The sequence below is a fragment of the Pocillopora verrucosa genome, chromosome 7, assembly GCF_036669915.1.
Source record: "Pocillopora verrucosa isolate sample1 chromosome 7, ASM3666991v2, whole genome shotgun sequence".
NCBI classification, from domain to species: Eukaryota; Metazoa; Cnidaria; class Anthozoa; order Scleractinia; family Pocilloporidae; genus Pocillopora; species Pocillopora verrucosa.
Genome location: NC_089318.1, coordinates 10,035,502 through 10,053,301, shown reverse-complemented (window position 1 = coordinate 10,053,301; position 17,800 = coordinate 10,035,502). Strand labels below are relative to the sequence as shown.

Here is a 17,800-nt window from a genome sequence, read left to right as displayed (position 1 = left end):
ATGACAATTATAATTTTCAATAACTTTATACATATGGCAAAAAGTTGGTGTTTTTGGTTTGCCCTTGGACAGCTGTAGCTTTCGAGCAGGCCCTCATTAGTAGTATTTCAGCACAAGCATTACTTTGGGCATGGGAAAGTATGAGGCCTTCAGGTGCATTTTCCTGGGAGTAGTCCACAAAGAATCTAGCAATGACTTATGGACCATGTGAAAATATTCCCTTTGGGTAGAGAAATGCACTGCCTGCAGGCTAGAAGACCTGTGGGTAATGTAGCTTGGTGATAGAAATGAAAATGCATAGATTTCTGGGAGACTACACTTCCCCCCCTCTTTAAATGATGGCGGCCAAGGTTCATTCCAAAACCTTTTTTATCCAGATTCCATCACATAAACAATTATGATATAAGAAGCTGTACTATACAATCATTTCAGTGGATTCAAATCTATGATCTACTGGATGACAGATGCATAAATGGAGTCACTGTTACAAAAACTGTACTTTCTTTCTGATATAAAGCAAATTGATTCATTGTGGCCACTGGTCTGTTCAGTGACACTTGGCTATGCCTCATATGCCATTATTTTGTTCTTACCACATCTTGACATCATCTGCTGTGATCCATAACTAAACAGACCCTCCGCAACATGGAATCTATTTGTCAAGTTAATTTCAAACAAGTTCACACAAATTCAGTATAAACTAACACCAAGATTTATAAACTGTCGGCTTTATTTTCATATATTATTATTTGTATGTACAATATATCTCTGATTTGAAATTTATAAAACAATAATGAAATAACACATGCTGACTGTGAATCAGTCACATGTGAATGTAAAAATAACAAACTGTCAATTGAGTACCTAGGGGAAGGGAGATTTGGGATTACATATTGCAGACCTATTACAGTGCTGCCTATAGCAATCTTCAAAGTAGCTGAATACAGTTTTCCTTAGCTCTGACTGGCTACAATTGGAGTTCTCGGATACCAACTCTCCCTCTTTGCAGTTAAACAATTTTCACATGTATTGACCTTATGACAGACATTTGAAATAGGTGGACCTGGCATGACAATCAACATTGATATTCAACTGTCATTTGGGGATCATCTTGAAAAATCCTCTGTAAAGAGTTTTCAAAAGCTGAGTGACAGTTCAGCAAAATAATGATAGTAAGCTAGGATTTTCTTTTTCTGGGTAAGGCCTCACTGTTGAATCAATTTCAACCAATTTACTCAAGCCAATTCAAAAAAGAGTGTTGTAAACTTTATTGTTGTCAGAGCTTTGGGAAAATGTATCCAGCCATGTTAATAGAGGAGACATACCTTTTCTTATAGGTGTTTCCATGCCAAAGGGGCTGGGTCACAGTATTTTAGAAGGTTTAATTTGTTTTCATTATTTTTCTCTGAAGGTGAATAGAATTCAGACACTGGTTGGCACATTTCCAAACTAATGTAACCTTTAACAAAACCAAAGTATGTCACATCTGGCAGATGAAGTAAATTTCAAAAATGCTGGTTAAAATCCTCTAACCTTGCCAGCCTGTGCTACACCAGTCAGCTTTGAACTTGCCTAAAATAATGTGACTTAGTCTATTTTAAATATTTGTTGGTTTTGCATGCAGTGTGTACCTTCAATTTCTCTCCTTGTTAGACATAACTCCTTCTTAGACTTAACTTCAAGCAATGTGCATCATCAATGCTTCTTCAAAAGTCTTTAAATATATATATGCCTAGAATTGCTTAAAAAATAGACTAAATAAAAAAATATATTAAGAAAACATTTTAACATATTACAAAATAAATAAGCCATCTTTTACAAGTTCAACAAACATTTTCAACTTAATGGATATTTAATGCAAGCAATGAAAACCCACCAGTTCTTCAGTCAGTGCAATGCAATAAATTCAATAAGTCGTAATCAAGATATTATAACAACCGCTAAAATCTACTTGCTCTCTTATTTTCCTTTTGGAAACATTTATCTCTTACACAGAGGGTCACTTCCTCTCCAACAGTAGCCACAGTTACTACTAACAACTTAATTCCATATTCATACACAATAGATCAAATGATAATTTCAGAACATGAGTTTTAGAAGCAAGTGAAGTAACTAATGTTTGAATCTTGGACTACACTTAAACCATCAGCAACAAATTATTGACACAGTGCCATCTAAGATTTTGACTTTCAGACGACAACACAGGCATCTTATTCCCCTTCTACCCTTAAACTACTTACAACACTAATTCAGAATTCAGCAAACAGACAAACTTATCAGTTAAATGACGTTACAGTGATGCAACACAAAATTCTCCTTACTAATTTACAATAAGAAATATTAATAGCAGATAGAAGGGAGACTTAAGAGTTAAATGCTGGGAGTTAAAAAGTCAAGAGCCCCACTGTATGGCACTGCAAACATCTTAATTGTCCTTTTTTTACTTTGATCACATATAGTAGTTGGTTCCCTGAACATCTGAAGCAGCCACTTTTAAAACTGCTAGATATACTATTGAATAATTATTTTTCTTTATATTTATAATGTATTTGGGTAAACTCATTTCATCTGAAACTGTATGAGTTGTGCTAAGTCAGTTTTACTGACTTGCCCCCATAATTAGAAATATTCATTTGTGTTTTGGAGTCACCCATTCAATATGACACAACTTGAGCAATAGTCTAAGAAGCCTCTTTTACCAATTTCATTATTCTCTGTGTAGTGTATAATCTGAACACAAATTTTTTCCCACCATTCATTCATTCATCAGTTATGTGTGCATGTAACAGCCAAGGCCAATGAAATCTTTGTGCTGATGGTGCTGCGACGGGACATGACATATAGAAGCATAATGAAATGTTTCTTTCTGTCATAAACTGTCCAAGAACTGAAATCAAGAAATGAAATCAAGAATGTCTTTAGGATTAAAGAAAGCATAATATATTCATTATACTTGATGGTTTAACACATAATATATGCAAATATTTTGTGAATTGCACAGTTTTTACATTAGCAAAAAATATGTAATTTACAGAAAAAATATGAGCATTAAGAAAATTCCCACAGACACTATATGTTAAACCATTAAATATGGGATTTATAACTTCACTATTTCATTTTCTAGTATTTTGGCCTCCAATAAATTCAAAATCCATCCCACTGCATTATGTGAGCATTGTGTTGACCACTTCGGGCCTAGGTCCTAACATAAAAAAGGCTCATGCAGTTAAAAGTTTGTTGGTCAAAAAGAAGGCCTTGAAAACAGAAAACAAATCAAAGTTTGGATGGTTCACTGAGGCCACTTTGTTTTTCCACTTTCCATCCCTATTTTTGCTCTGTTCTACAGTGTACTACATTAGGATATTTTGTGCATTCCATCACCCAAATATTCTAAAATGGCATAACAGTGGAATAATAAAGCACAATATGTGGGATCATGGTTACTAGTGTCTTGCAGCTTACATCTCTGAAACTTATTTCATGTATATAAAATTATAAATTAATACAATATACCATAAAACTTAAAAACAGAAATCAATCAGCAAGTCTGAAAGATTGCTGATATCAATTGGTGATCAGAATATAAAAAAAGTATCATAAAAAAACTAAATCAATTATAAAAAATAATGACTTCTAAAATTGGTCAACTGATAATCTGTAATCTAATCTATGAAACAGAAAAACTCAATTAAGACACCTTGAGAACACTCACATTTGAAGTCTGAGGAGCAGCAAAGACTAGTCTTCAGCACACAGCACTAATGGGACAAAACAATTTTACAATCAACCTCAATAATTTACCCATTACACCCTAATATCAGTATGCATAGTCTTCATACTGTTCTTTATACATTTCCTTAAGTGCTGACAAGGAGAATTTGTTTGACAATCAAGAGCCTCTTTAATTGGTGATCATTCCTTGATTCTCATGATCATTAATCCAAAGGAATATTACCGCCAGATTTAGAAAAAAAAACAGCTGGAAAAGGAAAAGTTTATCCTCTGGCTTATACTCCCAACAACCCAATAACCCCTTTTTTGAGCATCATGCATTTTTTTACAGTTTGAATGTAGAGAATTTGGCATTGAATCAACAAGATCCTCTGCATGGTATTTTTTTCTTCTCATCACCTTTCTGTTTGGTAAAAATTGTATTCAAATTTGATCCTACAAGGACAGATTAGTAAATCTCTCACTCTGAGGGGTAAAGGTGTAATGTGGAAAATTAATGCATTTTAACTCATCTCCAAACCCTAGTAAGCACATGAGAATTTAAATTTTCACACATCACTTAATGGTCCACCAGTAATGCAAAACTTTTTTGGGATAAGCCTAGACACACAATGTCAGTTAAAATGTCTTTTCACACTTAGTGATACCTTTTAATATATATTCAGTTAACAAACCAGGAACTGTTGGGCTGTCTGAAATGAGGGCCTCCATAACTGAAAGATGATATCTTGATCATTATCAATTCAAACAATACTAAGATTGTCCAAACCCTTACACTCTGAGAAGTGATTAACATGTAACTCTTCCCGTCTGTAATATCCAAACATTATGCAGCAAACAGGTAATGAGAATATTCAACTTATCAGGTAGAAATTGTTATCTTGTTCTAACATCAAACTCTTGTAACTAATTTACAAGGAAATGTGAAACAGCACGAGTCTTCACAAAAGCCAAAAAGCTTTCTTCAGGGAACATTATCATTGTTACTATTAATATAACGATCATGATGCTGCTTAAAGAAAGCTTTCTGAAGATGAGAAATGGCTTCTCCCCCTTCTGATTCCTTACCTGTAAGGTTTGAAGAAACCTTTTGGCAACCTGACAGAAATTATCCTTTTCACCTATCAGTTAAAATTGGCTGCTACCTGAGTTGTCTTCAGCCTTTTATAGAACAAATGATGTAGTTCTAATTTGCTAGGGCCTAAATAGGTCAGTCCCCTCATGAAAAATATGAACTGGCACTAACTTGCATACTATGGTTGTTAACCTTTTCACTCCCAAGATCTGATTGTTAATTCTCCCCTCTAGCTGCTACACATTTCCTTTTAAATAATTAAAAGAATTTGGCGTTAAATCAAGAAAACAACCTCTACCTGATAAGTTTAAGTATTCTTGTTACCTCTTTGTTAGATGATGAATGGATTTTATAGGGAGAAGTTACATGTCAATCACTTGTGGGAGTTAAAGGGTTAAGCATTTGGCTAAAGAATGTTAAAAATCTCAACCAATTCACTCCTAACACATGTAGCTAAATAGTACACGTTTACACCAAACTTGAATGCACATTTAATAACTCCCCCGTAATGAGAAATTAGAAGCCAGTCACTCTTAAGGGTTTTATTGTGAAGGCAAAACCTGGAATAGTTACCTCGTGTGAGTCTGGTATTCTAGAAAAACATTAGTTTATGAGAGACAACTACAATAGTCACAATGGCAGTATTTTAGTGTGAGGACTTACTCTCAATCAGTTGCAGTAGTACTTTATTGCTTGGACCTCCATCACAATCATCATAAGGAATCACTGTAGTTAAATACTGAAGGATACAGATAGTTAAGACTGAATGTAAATGTAATTTATGCACAGTTAAAACCAAGTCAGTGCAGGGATTTCACCAATGCACTGATAGGAAGGACATTTGCTCAATTAGCTTAGCTTACTTGCCACCTTTTGAGTTAGTATTTACTCCACTCACCATTTCATTGGTGCAGAAGTTGAACACTCTTCCAACCTCTGAAAATACCAGGCACAAGTTTACCAAGCCAACCAACCACTATATTGCTTTGCATACACCTCCAATAGAATGCATAAGATGGCATTTCATAGGCCTCTGTATCTTAAAAATAATATCTTGTGGCAGAGTATACCCAGGCTCCCATAAAAGAGCTCTCACATTGTCAGCCATCTACTCCATGCAGCTACACGTCTATGCCATGACTTATTGAGAACCCTGTCTTGATCTAGACAACAATTAATTTATGTTGTAAAATAGGTTGTGGTCTGTCTATGTGATAAATAACACTTTCAAAAGAGAAACATATTCATTTGTCTCACGATGTGGTCACCTTTAGATGTGGTTCGCAATGTTTCAACTGTACACTGCCAGTCTTCTTCAGGCAGTGAGGTCTATTGAGTACACATTACCTTGATGCTGTCATGCTCAGCAGTTATTGGATGACATTTCACAACTGTGATTGGTGCAATTTTTTGGATCAGGTTCCCTCTGTGGACACCTGCCATGTGACTCTCCTGCTGTTGTGTTTCTTGATTGTCAGCATTCAGGCTTCTGGGATTTGTATTCCACTGTTCCTGTCAATGTTGTTAGGGTGAAGTCTTATGTGAATTGCCCTTTGCACCAATCACAGGCATGAAATTCCATCCAATCACAGCTGAGTAGAACAGCATATCAGTGACACGTAAGAAATCAAATTCATCACCTAAAGAAGATTTGCAGTATGAATTCAAAATGTTGTGATCCACGTCCAAAGTGACTACATCCTGAGACAAACAATAATATTGCTCTTTTGATCAACTCTCACTTACTTTCCCTGAATAAGCAGAAGAGCCCTTCTTTCCTTTTCCTTGACCAGTCTGTGATTCTCTTATTTTGGACTGAACAGCTAATAATGTTGATATGAAATTGTTTTTTATTTCCTTTTCCCTATCTAATTCTTCTCTTAATGTTAGTTCTTCCACAAGTATATCAGAGTACTCCTTGACATAAGCTGCCATCTCTTGTTTTAAGTCTAAAAGTTCTCCATTTGAAAGTTCAGAAAGCCCTGAAAAAAAATGCATCTATTATTAAGCTGTTGCTTTAATTTTTAAATAATTTTGTGAAGGGAGGATGTTGAAGCTTTGAATTGATAAGGGAATCAGTGCTGGTTGCTAGCAAAATTTGCAAGCTGAGAAATAAGGGATCACCAGCCAGATTTTGGTCTGTAATTACTTGTTCAAGGTAATCAGTGATATCTCTTTGTGCACAAATCAATTTGAAGCTTCAACATCTACCCATCTCCACCCAATGGGTAATTTGAATTTTGCCTGGATGGCATAGGGTATTTGAACCAGAACTTGTGATTCTTTCTAGCACAACAAGTGTTTTATCTGTTAATATGGAGTTCACTATCACAAGCATATACTCCAAAGGAAAAATCAAATTGAAAAATTTAAATTGGAAAGGTCTACAAGAAAGTTATAGTTGCTAGCTTTTCCTTCTCAAAAAAAAGTTGATCATCAAATCTGACACTTACATAGGGCATTTGAACACTATTTTGACACCAGGGACAGGAACTTGAATGAACCAATTGTCAAAAGTTAAAATGCTTAGGGGGGGTTCCCTGTGGGAGATGAGGGGTATAGTTTAAGGCTTCTAATTGATTGATACATTATAATCATAAGTGATGATCATTCTATCATGTCTGTTTCTTTACCTGCTGCAGCCTGACCCTCATCAAAAGTTGACTGCCGATTATTGGGCTTCCCTCTGAAGACCAAGAAAATTTCATCCTCGTTTTCACTATTAGAATCATCACTGTTAGAGAGTCGATCAGATTGATGTGATAAAACACGATCCTCTTTAAGATCATTGGAACCACTATTTAATGTCTGACAAGACAATTGTGAGTTGAACTTCTCAGCAAATTTATGAAAGTCAAAAGTTCTTGTTGGGACAGAGTTTGAGTCCTCCTCAAGATGCCCAGGTAGAAGATGATTCTAAAAGAGAAAAAAAACCAATGTTAACTTCAGGTAAATAAATAGCTTACCTAAAATCAGGTATAAGTTTATATACCTGATTAAATGCTAGTTGCACCCTTTGAGCATAAAAATTGTGTTTATTTTAATCCTTTCACTCTTAGAAGTGATGAACCCTTTACATCCGAACATAAGTATCCATATTCCCCATACTGGTCTTTATACATTCCTTAAGGTGCTGACAAGGAGAATTTGTTTAACAATCAAGAGCTTCTATTGGTTGGTGATGATTTCCTTGATTCTCTTGACCTTAATGTATGATTTAGGGGTGATATTGTAAGGAGAAATTAGATGCTAGTCACTCTTAGGGGTTAAAGGGTTAACAAGTAACTTCTTCCCATATAATATCCATATAATATTTCTATATCATATAATAGGCTCAGTTAAGCACGCGTTTTGATTGGTTTTCACTTATGATCTATTGGAGGACAGACGTATAGATGACGTCATCATTAAAACTTTTTTAAATTCTTTATTATATAAAACAAATAGATTCCAAGTTGCCGTGCGTCTGTTCAGTAATAGATCACAGATGACGTCAAAATGTGGTAGGAACAAAAAAGTGGCACACGAGGCGCTGCCTCATGTGCCACTTTTTTGTTCCTACCACATTTTGACGTCATCTGTGATCTATTACTGAACAGATGCACGGCAACTTGGAATCTACTTGTTAATCATTCAACAAATAGGTATTGAGAATACTCAAACTTACTAGGTTTAAGTTTTCCTGATCTAACACCAAATTCTCAAAACTGATTCACAAGGAAATATATAGTAGCTAGAAGGGAGAATTAACAATCATATCTTGGGAATTTAAGGGTTTACTTTCAGAATATTAAGGATAAAGTGAGCTTTTGAGACCAGAAAGCCTATTCTGGGGTCGCAGCTTACCTCAGTTTACGGAGTTTAAAGTGACTCAAAGTACTGCCACTCTTTTCTAAATTGAGTCCCCAATCCACTGAGCCCCCAACCCCACCTCCCAAGAATTTCCTGACAGTTTTTTGGTACCCATATACACTCCTCAGTGGGAAGAGTTACTGTGGGAGAAAAGTTTCCTGTCCAAGGTCACAATCAAATGACTTGAACCACCACACCATAGTACTCAATAAGGAATATAACACAAATATAACAGGAAAAAGTGGAGTGATGTCAGGGCCATCTGTGGGTGGAGAGGTGAGGGTTGCTTGAGGCAATTCCAATGCCCTAACTAATTTTTTTGCATCTATAGAAATGTTTAAATGTTCAAATTTCTTAGCCACAGTCACATTATTTGATTGCTGACAAATTATAAGGTGTCAATGTGAGAGTTGAAAAACCACTCTAGACTAAATCATTGAAAAGAGAGGGTAATCTGGGGATTTTCTGCTTCAATAATTTTGTAAAATTCTTGTTTGTTGTAGTTATAACTGCTTGATTTTAAATCAGTGACAGCTTTACAGCGACAACAAGGAGTAATTCAAGTCTACTTTCACTAAGAATTAAATATTCTAAAGGAGAATTCAATTCAGTGTGGGGTCAATTACGTTCGTTTGTACAGTCTCCAGTATAAAAAACAGCTCTGTTGGAGTTCCAAAGTAAATAACCAAAACATAGTACTCTAAAATGTATCATCAAAGACAGAGAGAAAAACATCTAAATAAGCCAGTCATAAAGCAATTTAAAAGCAGTAGTAAAATCAAAATGAACAAATAAAAAATTTCAAACAAATGTTCTTACTCTGTCATCACACGGTAGAAGATGTAACGCCTTGGAGAATTTCAGTTCTGTTTCACATCCCCGCCAAACCAAAGGTTCGCCATAAGTTTTCAATGCAGGATCTACATGGTCGAGAATTCTGCTAACGAAAAGACGCAAAGATAATTAAGAATTTCACCAAGCACAATGAAAATCTATTGAAAATTTGGTGTAATGTTTGAAAACCTTTCGTTGGCGCAAGGCGCTCCGTTAAAAAAGTCAGCTGACTGGAAAACTGATGGCAAGGGAAAACACGTGAAAAGGGTATTAATGACACTGGTAGGGTCCTGAGATTTAGCTCCAAAGTGGACATTGTCAAAAGTGTCAATCGCGGAGTTGTTGCGACTAAAATCAGACCATTCACTATTTTCGTCCGAGGGTCCTCCGTCTTCGCTGCCCGCCATGTTGTGTTTCGAAACACGTTCGAGTAGGCCTGGTTCTAGGTAATTTCAATTTCCCACTAGTCTTTGCAAAACGAGACAGTTCAATATGGCGGCGGTTTTCCTTCTGGAGGAACTTGCCCTCGAATGGTCACGTTTCCCACTGTGGTGACATTTCCCAATAAAAGCTTACATTTATGGTGGAAAGCTGTATTCCATCTAATTTTAACAGTTGATTTTTACCTAAGTTCCTCCCAATGGAGTCCACAGCTGCAGAGAGTAAGAAGGAAGGAGATAGAGACGTCATTCTCAACGGCGAGTGTTCGACGTCTCTACATGGGAAAGAGGAAATTAACAATCCTGAACAGCCGCAGAAATTATGCAGTGCAAAGAAATTTACAGATCTCAACGGCCTAATGATCCACACTCAATCATGCCCAAGTACATCAACGAATGAAAATCATGTAACCTCTGGTCATAGTGATCCGATAGGATATGACCCGTCAACTTCAGAGAAGAAGAACTCCGCGGAACATGCCGGACCTGGAGATCCTTGTGAAAAAAGTACAAATTTAACTTATGTTAGTTACGAGTCTGAACTTCAAATGGAGGCAATTATGGCTCTTATAACAAAGGACCTTTCGGAGCCGTATTCAATCTACACATATCGTTATTTCATACATAACTGGCCAAACCTCTGTTTTTTGGTAAGTTGAGTAGGCTACATCACTTTTAAATAGATACTGTACAAATTCTTTTTTCTGGCGAGGCTCTATAATAGACATGGAAAATCAAATTTTGAAAGCTAGCTGTCCGTGAGAAGGTTGTGCTGATTGAAGAAATTTTAACCATATCTCGATAAATCTGGATATCAACCATGTGTGCCCAGGGGGAATACTTCCCCCAAGGGGATACTTTCCCCTAGGGATGCACCCTCAATCTTCCTGTGTTACCTCTAGACAAATGATCCCTAAGAAGTTATGGTGTAGGAATTCTTGATCTATTTTGCAATCCACATGTGAACAGTTCTCAAAGAGGCCCCATCATAATATTCTGAATGTGTGAGAGCTTAAAGGTATCAAAAGTTGATTGAAATAATCCTTTGAGAGCATAAGTAATAAAGTTTTAAGCATGAGTTTGGTCATACTTAAAACAGTTCAGTTTATAGTGGCTTGATACAAAAAAAATTAATATTTTTACAGTTAGTTGAACATCCACATACACTTTGCTTTTTGAGAGAGATATGGAATAACCAGAAAAATGGCTTCAAATCACTCTGCATATTCTGAAAAGGAATTAAAGTAAAAACCAATCATGGAAAAGGGTATCAGTTTACATTCAGCTTCTTTCTGACAACAAGATTGTTTTCATTTTTAAGTGAATGTTTGGACAAGGTTTGTTAAGCCAAGCTTCAGATGCCAAAATCTTACCTTATTTTGTACAGCAGTATTTGCTTTTTTATCATAATTTGTTATTATTACACTTAATGATCTGCATTACCCCAATAAGTGCCAAGTGTGGAAAGCTCCCTCTGAGAAATCTCTAGATTTCAAAACTTTCGACTTTTTCATTTGGCAACTTCTCTTTATAGTTATCCTTTTTATTATTGTTGCCATTAATGAGAAGATTACTCTTCAACTGAGTGTCAATATCAGAAACCAAAGTAATCGCAAAAGCTGATTGGATCAGAGGAAAATACCTCTAAGAACCAATGAAAACTCAGTATAAAAAAACAACCAAACTGCCTAACACCTGAGAAAAGGCAGGACACTAGTAGTGATTGGTTTTAGTATTGCATCAGATTGATTGAGAGAGTTGTGCAAGTTTCTTGTACCAATTACAGAGCAGAGTAAATGAAAACAAATGCAATCCCTGATTACTTTCAACACTTAATTGAAAATTGCTCTATTTACTTATCCATAAGTTAATACTACAGTGATGGACTGTTTTGTAGTCAGTGCAGGTCCACATCAGGGCTTATGTCTTGCCAATTTATTCTGTAAACCTGATTCGTCAATAATTTAATAGAGAAAAAAATGATAAAATGGCATGGAATTTCTCTTGACTATTTCAAACTAACAACCTCAAGAGTATATAAGCACTCCATGCTGCTGGGTGTCATCTTGTTGTAAAACCTTCATTATTCACATGAATTGATGTCTAGTTATTTATAACTTTTTATATGGAAAAAAGTTTCAAGACCATCCTACCTTGGATTATTGCTTACTACAAAATATTAACTGTGTGAAACTCTTATTTTTAGACAATATACATTTTCTAACATATTACTGTGATAATTTTGTTCTCAAAAAGTTAAATTAACCACATGCATCTAGTCTAACATAAATATTTTTGGATCCATTATTCTTTTTGGATAATGCTATCTGTATAATTTGATTTTTAAAAAGTTTGCACCAGTGTTCATTTTGTATAATGTTAGTAGCGTGCAGTTGACACATCATTTTGAGACTTTTGTACTGAAAGGCATCAGCTCCAATAGATTTTAATGTAACTGACTGGTTATTATACTTTGCATAGTTTGCTTCAATGACTAGTCTTTCTGCCATATACAAGATTCCATTTTCTGATTAGTCATTTTATAAATAGAAGTTGCAATTTTTTTGTATGTATCTTTTGTTGCAGGCAATGGACGGTGACAACTGCGTTGGTGCCATTGTGTGCAAGCTTGACATGCACAAGAACATGGTACGAAGAGGGTACATTGCTATGTTAGCTGTTGAGAAGGAATATAGACGGCAGAAAATAGGTAAGCTGTTTTGTAAACTTCCCTTTCAGCCACTTTGATGGTTTCTCAGAGGTAAAGCATGGAAAAAATGTCAAAAAAGCTACTTGTTGACAATTTACTAGTACCCCAAGCAGAAGAGCATCATCTGAGATGTGCCAATGATGTGTCTTTGGGTAATGTTTTGGATACCTGTAAACATTAAAATATATCCACTCTCTTGTATTGTGAAAGGATGGTAAAACTGTTTTTAATTTTAATGTTCACTTTACCTGCATGTGGATTGTTTTATTGGACTGAAGGTAGAAAAACCCTGACTGCATTTATAGCGTATTTATTATTTTTTGTGTGGATTTTTGTCTGTGGGAACCTACTTTTGTGCTTGTACCAAAGTACAATAATTAAGAGATAATTTAGTTTTATCAACAGAGTTAACAATGTAAATAAACCATGGTAAAGAGTTTTCAAAGCTGACAGTTCAAGTGTCAGCCCTTTGTCTTCGGCTTTTTACAGTGACCAATTTACATTATCAATGCAGCTGATGAAACCAAATTATTTAGTAATACCCCTACCCACCTATCTACCAGCACAGCACCACAGTTTCTTTGGAACCCCACCCCCACTCACACCCACCCACCATCCCCCTTAACAAAAGAATTCAACCCTGCTAATTTTCATATTGCATGGAACTATCAGTTCTGAATATGTCATTGGCTTGATAATAAAATTATACTCAGTTGTACTCTAATTAGAGTAAAGCAGTTTTGTAGGAGTGGATATTTTATCTGCCTTTCCATTATTTCAGGTTCAAATCTTGTGGTAAGAGCAATCAAGGCAATGCAAGAAGATAGCTGTGATGAAGTAAGAATCGCACTCTAATTTCTTCTTAAGTCTTCAACTATCTTTGTTTGATTATTTTATGAAATTTCAAAGATCTCTAACAGGAAAGGGTGGAAGTCATAGACAGGGCATTCACCATAAAGAAATCTTCTCATAAATACTAGCCAGAGTTCTTGTATTTTATTGCTTTGGTAAACAAAACACTGGCTTTTTGCTTTACTTCTTCCTAATCATCTCTTTCTCTCATGGCCAACCTTTCAAAATTGTGTATGTTAGTTGAAAGACTGAGCTACTATTGTGAAAGTTGACTTAGTGCCAAATGTAAGTGACATCTGAAATGCTTCCAATTGGTTTGGCTGCATTACATGCTATGATTGGTTAAAATTATTCTGAATCATCACCCCATTTCAGACCAATCTGATACAAATTTAAACTAAGTTTGGATGCACCAATCACAAATGCTTGCCTGACCCTGTTGGGTTTCTTTATTTAACCCCTAGACCCTGCAGAGTGATTAGCTTCTAATATCTCCATACAATATAACCTCTGAATCAAACACTTAGGGTCACAAGAACAGACTAAATGATCACCAACTCTTGGTTAAACAAAGTCTCCCTTTCAGCAACTTAGGAAATGTATAGAGAACAGTATGGAGAATATGCACACTGATGTTAGGGCTTACAGGGTTAAACTTAGCCCTTTCTTATTCACCTTTACCAGAATCTCTTTGGTATTTTTCTTATGAGACTTCACTAAAACTTATGTGCTATAAATAATTTTTTACTTGTGTGATATCACCAATCAGCTGCTGACTTGCCACTCACCTTTTGTGCCACTCTGTCAGGGTGGTGAATGAATAGCAAAGTGTTCACCCAGCTTCATTCATTAATGAAGTCTACTTTTCTTCTTAGGAAAGACCTTTGGTGGTTATCAAATAAACAAAATAATGCCCACACCCCCCCTCCCATGTGGTTGATGGTAGATGTGGAATCTATCCTCTTGTGTTCAACTTGTGAGATATCATGTTGAACACTCAAAGGAAAATTCCATATGTACACATTCCCATGTGCTATTCCTTATTTGGCTCACATGTTGTTTTACTTCAGGTTGTACTTGAGACAGAGGTAACCAACACAGCAGCTCTGCGACTCTATGAGAACCTGGGATTTGTCCGTGACAAAAGGTTGTTTAGGTATTATCTTAATGGTGTTGATGCACTGAGACTGAAGTTGTGGCTAAGATGAGGAAGATATTTTGAATTTTTTACTGTTCTAATTTTTTTTTCTTTTTTTGTTTTGGATCTTGTATTCAGTGAAAGTCTGTCTGTTTTGTAAGTAAAATGTCAGGCTAACAGCCATGTAAAAAGTAAATTAATGGCAGTAAGTTTGGAAGATTCCAGTTGAAATAATTTGTGAAATGTTCCTACTGAAATAAACATCAATGAAATGCTATTATTTTATTTATTTTTGTTTTAATATTAACTCTTTTTGTACAATGCAGAGAACAGTGAACTCTAAATATTTTTAGGAACATTATTTGTTGTGACCAATCACATTGGGAAACAGCAAAAATCTAGAAATTACAAAATAACTACATTATTTGCTCAACTCTTCCACTCCCAAGATTTTATTAGTAATTCTCCCTACTGTCTTCCATAAAATTCTTACAATGTTTTTGGAGAATTTGATGTTGGATCAACTAGTAATCCCTTAACTGATATGTTTTTTTTTTATTCTTGTCACTTGTATACTTGATATTGTATTGATATTGTAAGGAGAAATTCTGTGTGAGTCACTCATAGGAGTTATAGACTTAAAGTTTTGGTTATTCACATCTAATTGGTTTCTTCATGGACACACATATTCGTGGTGTTTATTGTTTCCTGAGTTTGACTGTTAAATTTGTCTTCATCAACCTATAATTTAAAATTGATAACAAATGCCTCTTGTAGTTTCAATAATTCTTAATACCATAACTCCCAGAAGTGATTAACTTGTAACTTCTCCCCATAATATCTGTTCATTATCCAGTAAACAAGTAACTTATCAGGTAGAAGTTATCTAGCACCAAATTCTCATAACTAATTTATATGAAAATCTGTTGCTGCCAGAGGAGAGAATTAACAATTATCAGATATTGGGAGTTGATCTTTTCACTCTAGTGGTAAATGAATATGATGTTGGGAATAGCTGTGATGGACTGTCATTTTACCAGAGCTCCCTGAAATATGTTGGACTTCAATAATGGGATATAATGAAAATCATCTTGAAATGTGGAACCCTAACATTTTTTCTTGAGCATAATTTCTTGCAACTGTGAAAAAGTTATTATTTTCCAGGTGAGAATTATAAGAGGCCAGTTGTTCTGAGTCACAAAGTTACTTTTAATACCAATAACATGAAAATTATGATTTTTTTTTCATGCCAAATATAACACAGCACCAAATGTAATAAGAACAGAGGTTTCTTCTGGTCAAAATAAAAAGCTGATTTTTGATGAGGGTATTTGTTTTATCACAGTCATTTTCTTTGCCCTTTTTTTAGACTGTTTTTAAGAGACATAAGTGACTCAATCTAACTCAAGACTGTGGTTCCACAGGGAACAAGATCTTAAAATTTTTAACCCATTTCAGACCATAGAGATGAAAGCTATACCCCAACAATGTTTACCTCCCCTGCCTAACAGTCTTTTAGGAGGAAGGAGGATGCTGTAGTCTTCTTGGGGTGTCATGTAAAACTAATTGACAAATCTATGTGTAACTATTTGGTCTGGTATAGTGAACAGCATTTATCATCCACATAGCTCTTCATTTGTTTGAAAGTGGCAGCTGATAAATGGCCAGATTCTTTTGGTCCATTTTCCTTGTATCTCGTGGTAGTATTATGCTGAATCATGTAAGACCTCATTCCAGGTTAAACCACCCTCCCCCCCTCTCACTCAAAGTTGCGGACAAACTTTTTGGTTGTTGAGGGTTCCTTGAGACCCTGATTTCTTATCCATCTAACATCAGTACCCACTCTTTCCATCCTCTCTTGTGGCCCTTACCATTCCCTTGTGGTTTGTTTAGACTGCAGAGATGTCAGTTCTCTTATGAAAAACAGGACAAGGTGGTATACTTTGAGGGTTTTTGCTTATGTTTTTCAAACCCATCAAACAGTGACCCACAGACTTAAGAATTTTTAATTCTACTAAGTTAGGATATGATTCATAAAAAATCCTTGAACTTAGCTTTTTGTTTGTGAATATTTAACAGTTTCCATCAGTTTTTTCGTTTTTATACAACCCCACAAGCTTGAAGCTTTGATTTTCATCATGTATGAGCAAAGGTTGTAGAATGTATGTATATGTGTTCTCTTTCTTCGTCTCTTCATAATTCTCTCAGTTCCCTTTTCTGCCTTTTTCCTTACCCCAGGATAGAATATAACTCAGGAATAAAAATACTGTCTTCATATACCATTTGGTAGACTGTAAATGTTCTAATTAGCATCCCTTAAAGCAGCTTGTTTAAGACTGGTCAAATATGTAATATTCTTTGCCCCACCCCTTCCCCATTCCTTCTCTTTGACTATCACCCACCTCTTAGTACAAATTTATTTCTCTCCCCAGCCTTCAGCTGCTGTTAAAATAAAAGATAGCAGCTATAATGCTCACAAAGAGATTACTGTGCAATTGTTTGCCAAAACTACACCTGCTCTGCAGGTTAAAAAGCTAATTCTAATTGTTCTTTCGAACTGGTACTCAGCATATCAGAAACAGTGCACAGTAAGAATTTCTTTGGTTAAAAACAAACTAGAAAACAATTATTAGAGTTTGAGCAAGGAAAGGGAGGAGAGCTCATCAAAATTGAAGCTGCGTGTGGGAGGCTGCTGAGAAACATAAACGTGCAAAACATGAAATGCATTTTGATATATTTTAACCATTTCTCAGACCGTTGAATAAAAGAAAAGGATGGACAAATTAGGCATTCTCTCTAGACATCGAAAATCTTGTGTGCAAAGATATTGACTCAAATAGAAAATCCTGCGCCAGTCTTTCAAGTCTCTAGGACTCCAACTGTGTCTAGATAACAAAACTAGGGGCCTTCTGAGCGCTAAAGCTTTCGTTTTAAAACACACTTTTTTCGCCTTTTTATCTTTCGTTTTTACCTAGAATCCACAACAAGACGCTGGAAAGTGGAGAAGGAGGCTTTCCAAAAACAAACTGTCACTAATTGTCGCTTCCATCAGCGTCTGTGGGCGGTACGAAATTCACAATATGTTGTCAGATTAAAAAACGTAATAAGCGTGAACAGGTGAAAACAAACTGAGCATGAAAGTGTTCAAAGAAGCAACGATGGAAGTA

The 17,800-nt window shown here is 35.6% G+C and overlaps 2 protein-coding genes across 2 annotated transcripts; one reads left to right on the top strand and one right to left on the bottom strand.

Moving 5' to 3' along the window:
- Positions 1-726: 726 nt before the first annotated feature.
- Positions 727-9,915, bottom strand: LOC131770715 (fasciculation and elongation protein zeta-2). Its single transcript, XM_059086430.2, has 8 exons — positions 9,683-9,915; positions 9,479-9,596; positions 7,441-7,723; positions 6,554-6,789; positions 5,471-5,546; positions 4,380-4,445; positions 3,713-3,758; positions 727-2,887 (listed from the first exon to the last, which is right to left on the bottom strand). The coding sequence occupies exons 1-7, from the start codon at positions 9,898-9,900 to the stop codon at positions 3,739-3,741; spliced, it is 1,017 nt and encodes a 338-aa protein (XP_058942413.2). The 5' UTR covers positions 9,901-9,915; the 3' UTR covers positions 727-2,887; positions 3,713-3,738.
- A 38-nt stretch (positions 9,916-9,953) lies between these two features.
- Positions 9,954-15,963, top strand: LOC131770717 (uncharacterized). The gene is made up of 4 exons (XM_059086435.2): positions 9,954-10,583; positions 12,520-12,643; positions 13,425-13,480; positions 14,566-15,963. Exons 1-4 carry the CDS (start codon positions 10,134-10,136, stop codon positions 14,701-14,703), a joined length of 768 nt encoding a protein of 255 aa, XP_058942418.1. The 5' UTR covers positions 9,954-10,133; the 3' UTR covers positions 14,704-15,963.
- Positions 15,964-17,800: the final 1,837 nt, after the last annotated feature.

Bases quoted from the DNA above. Each gene is read 5' to 3' on its own strand.
- LOC131770717 (XM_059086435.2), top strand. From the start codon at position 10,134: ATGGAGTCCACAGCTGCAGAGAGTAAGAAGGAAGGAGATAGAGACGTC. The intron at 10,584-12,519 runs GTAAGTTGAGTA...CTTTTGTTGCAG, and splicing joins GGCCAAACCTCTGTTTTTTG to GCAATGGACGGTGACAACTG. The intron at 12,644-13,424 runs GTAAGCTGTTTT...CCATTATTTCAG, and splicing joins ATATAGACGGCAGAAAATAG to GTTCAAATCTTGTGGTAAGA.
- LOC131770715 (XM_059086430.2), bottom strand. From the start codon at position 9,900: ATGGCGGGCAGCGAAGACGGAGGACCCTCGGACGAAAATAGTGAATGG. The intron at 7,724-9,478 runs GTAAGAACATTT...TTTCTCTTTTAG, and splicing joins TTCTACCGTGTGATGACAGA to AATCATCTTCTACCTGGGCA. The intron at 3,759-4,379 runs GTATCACTAAGT...TTGTCCCATTAG, and splicing joins AACTGAATATATATTAAAAG to TGCTGTGTGCTGAAGACTAG.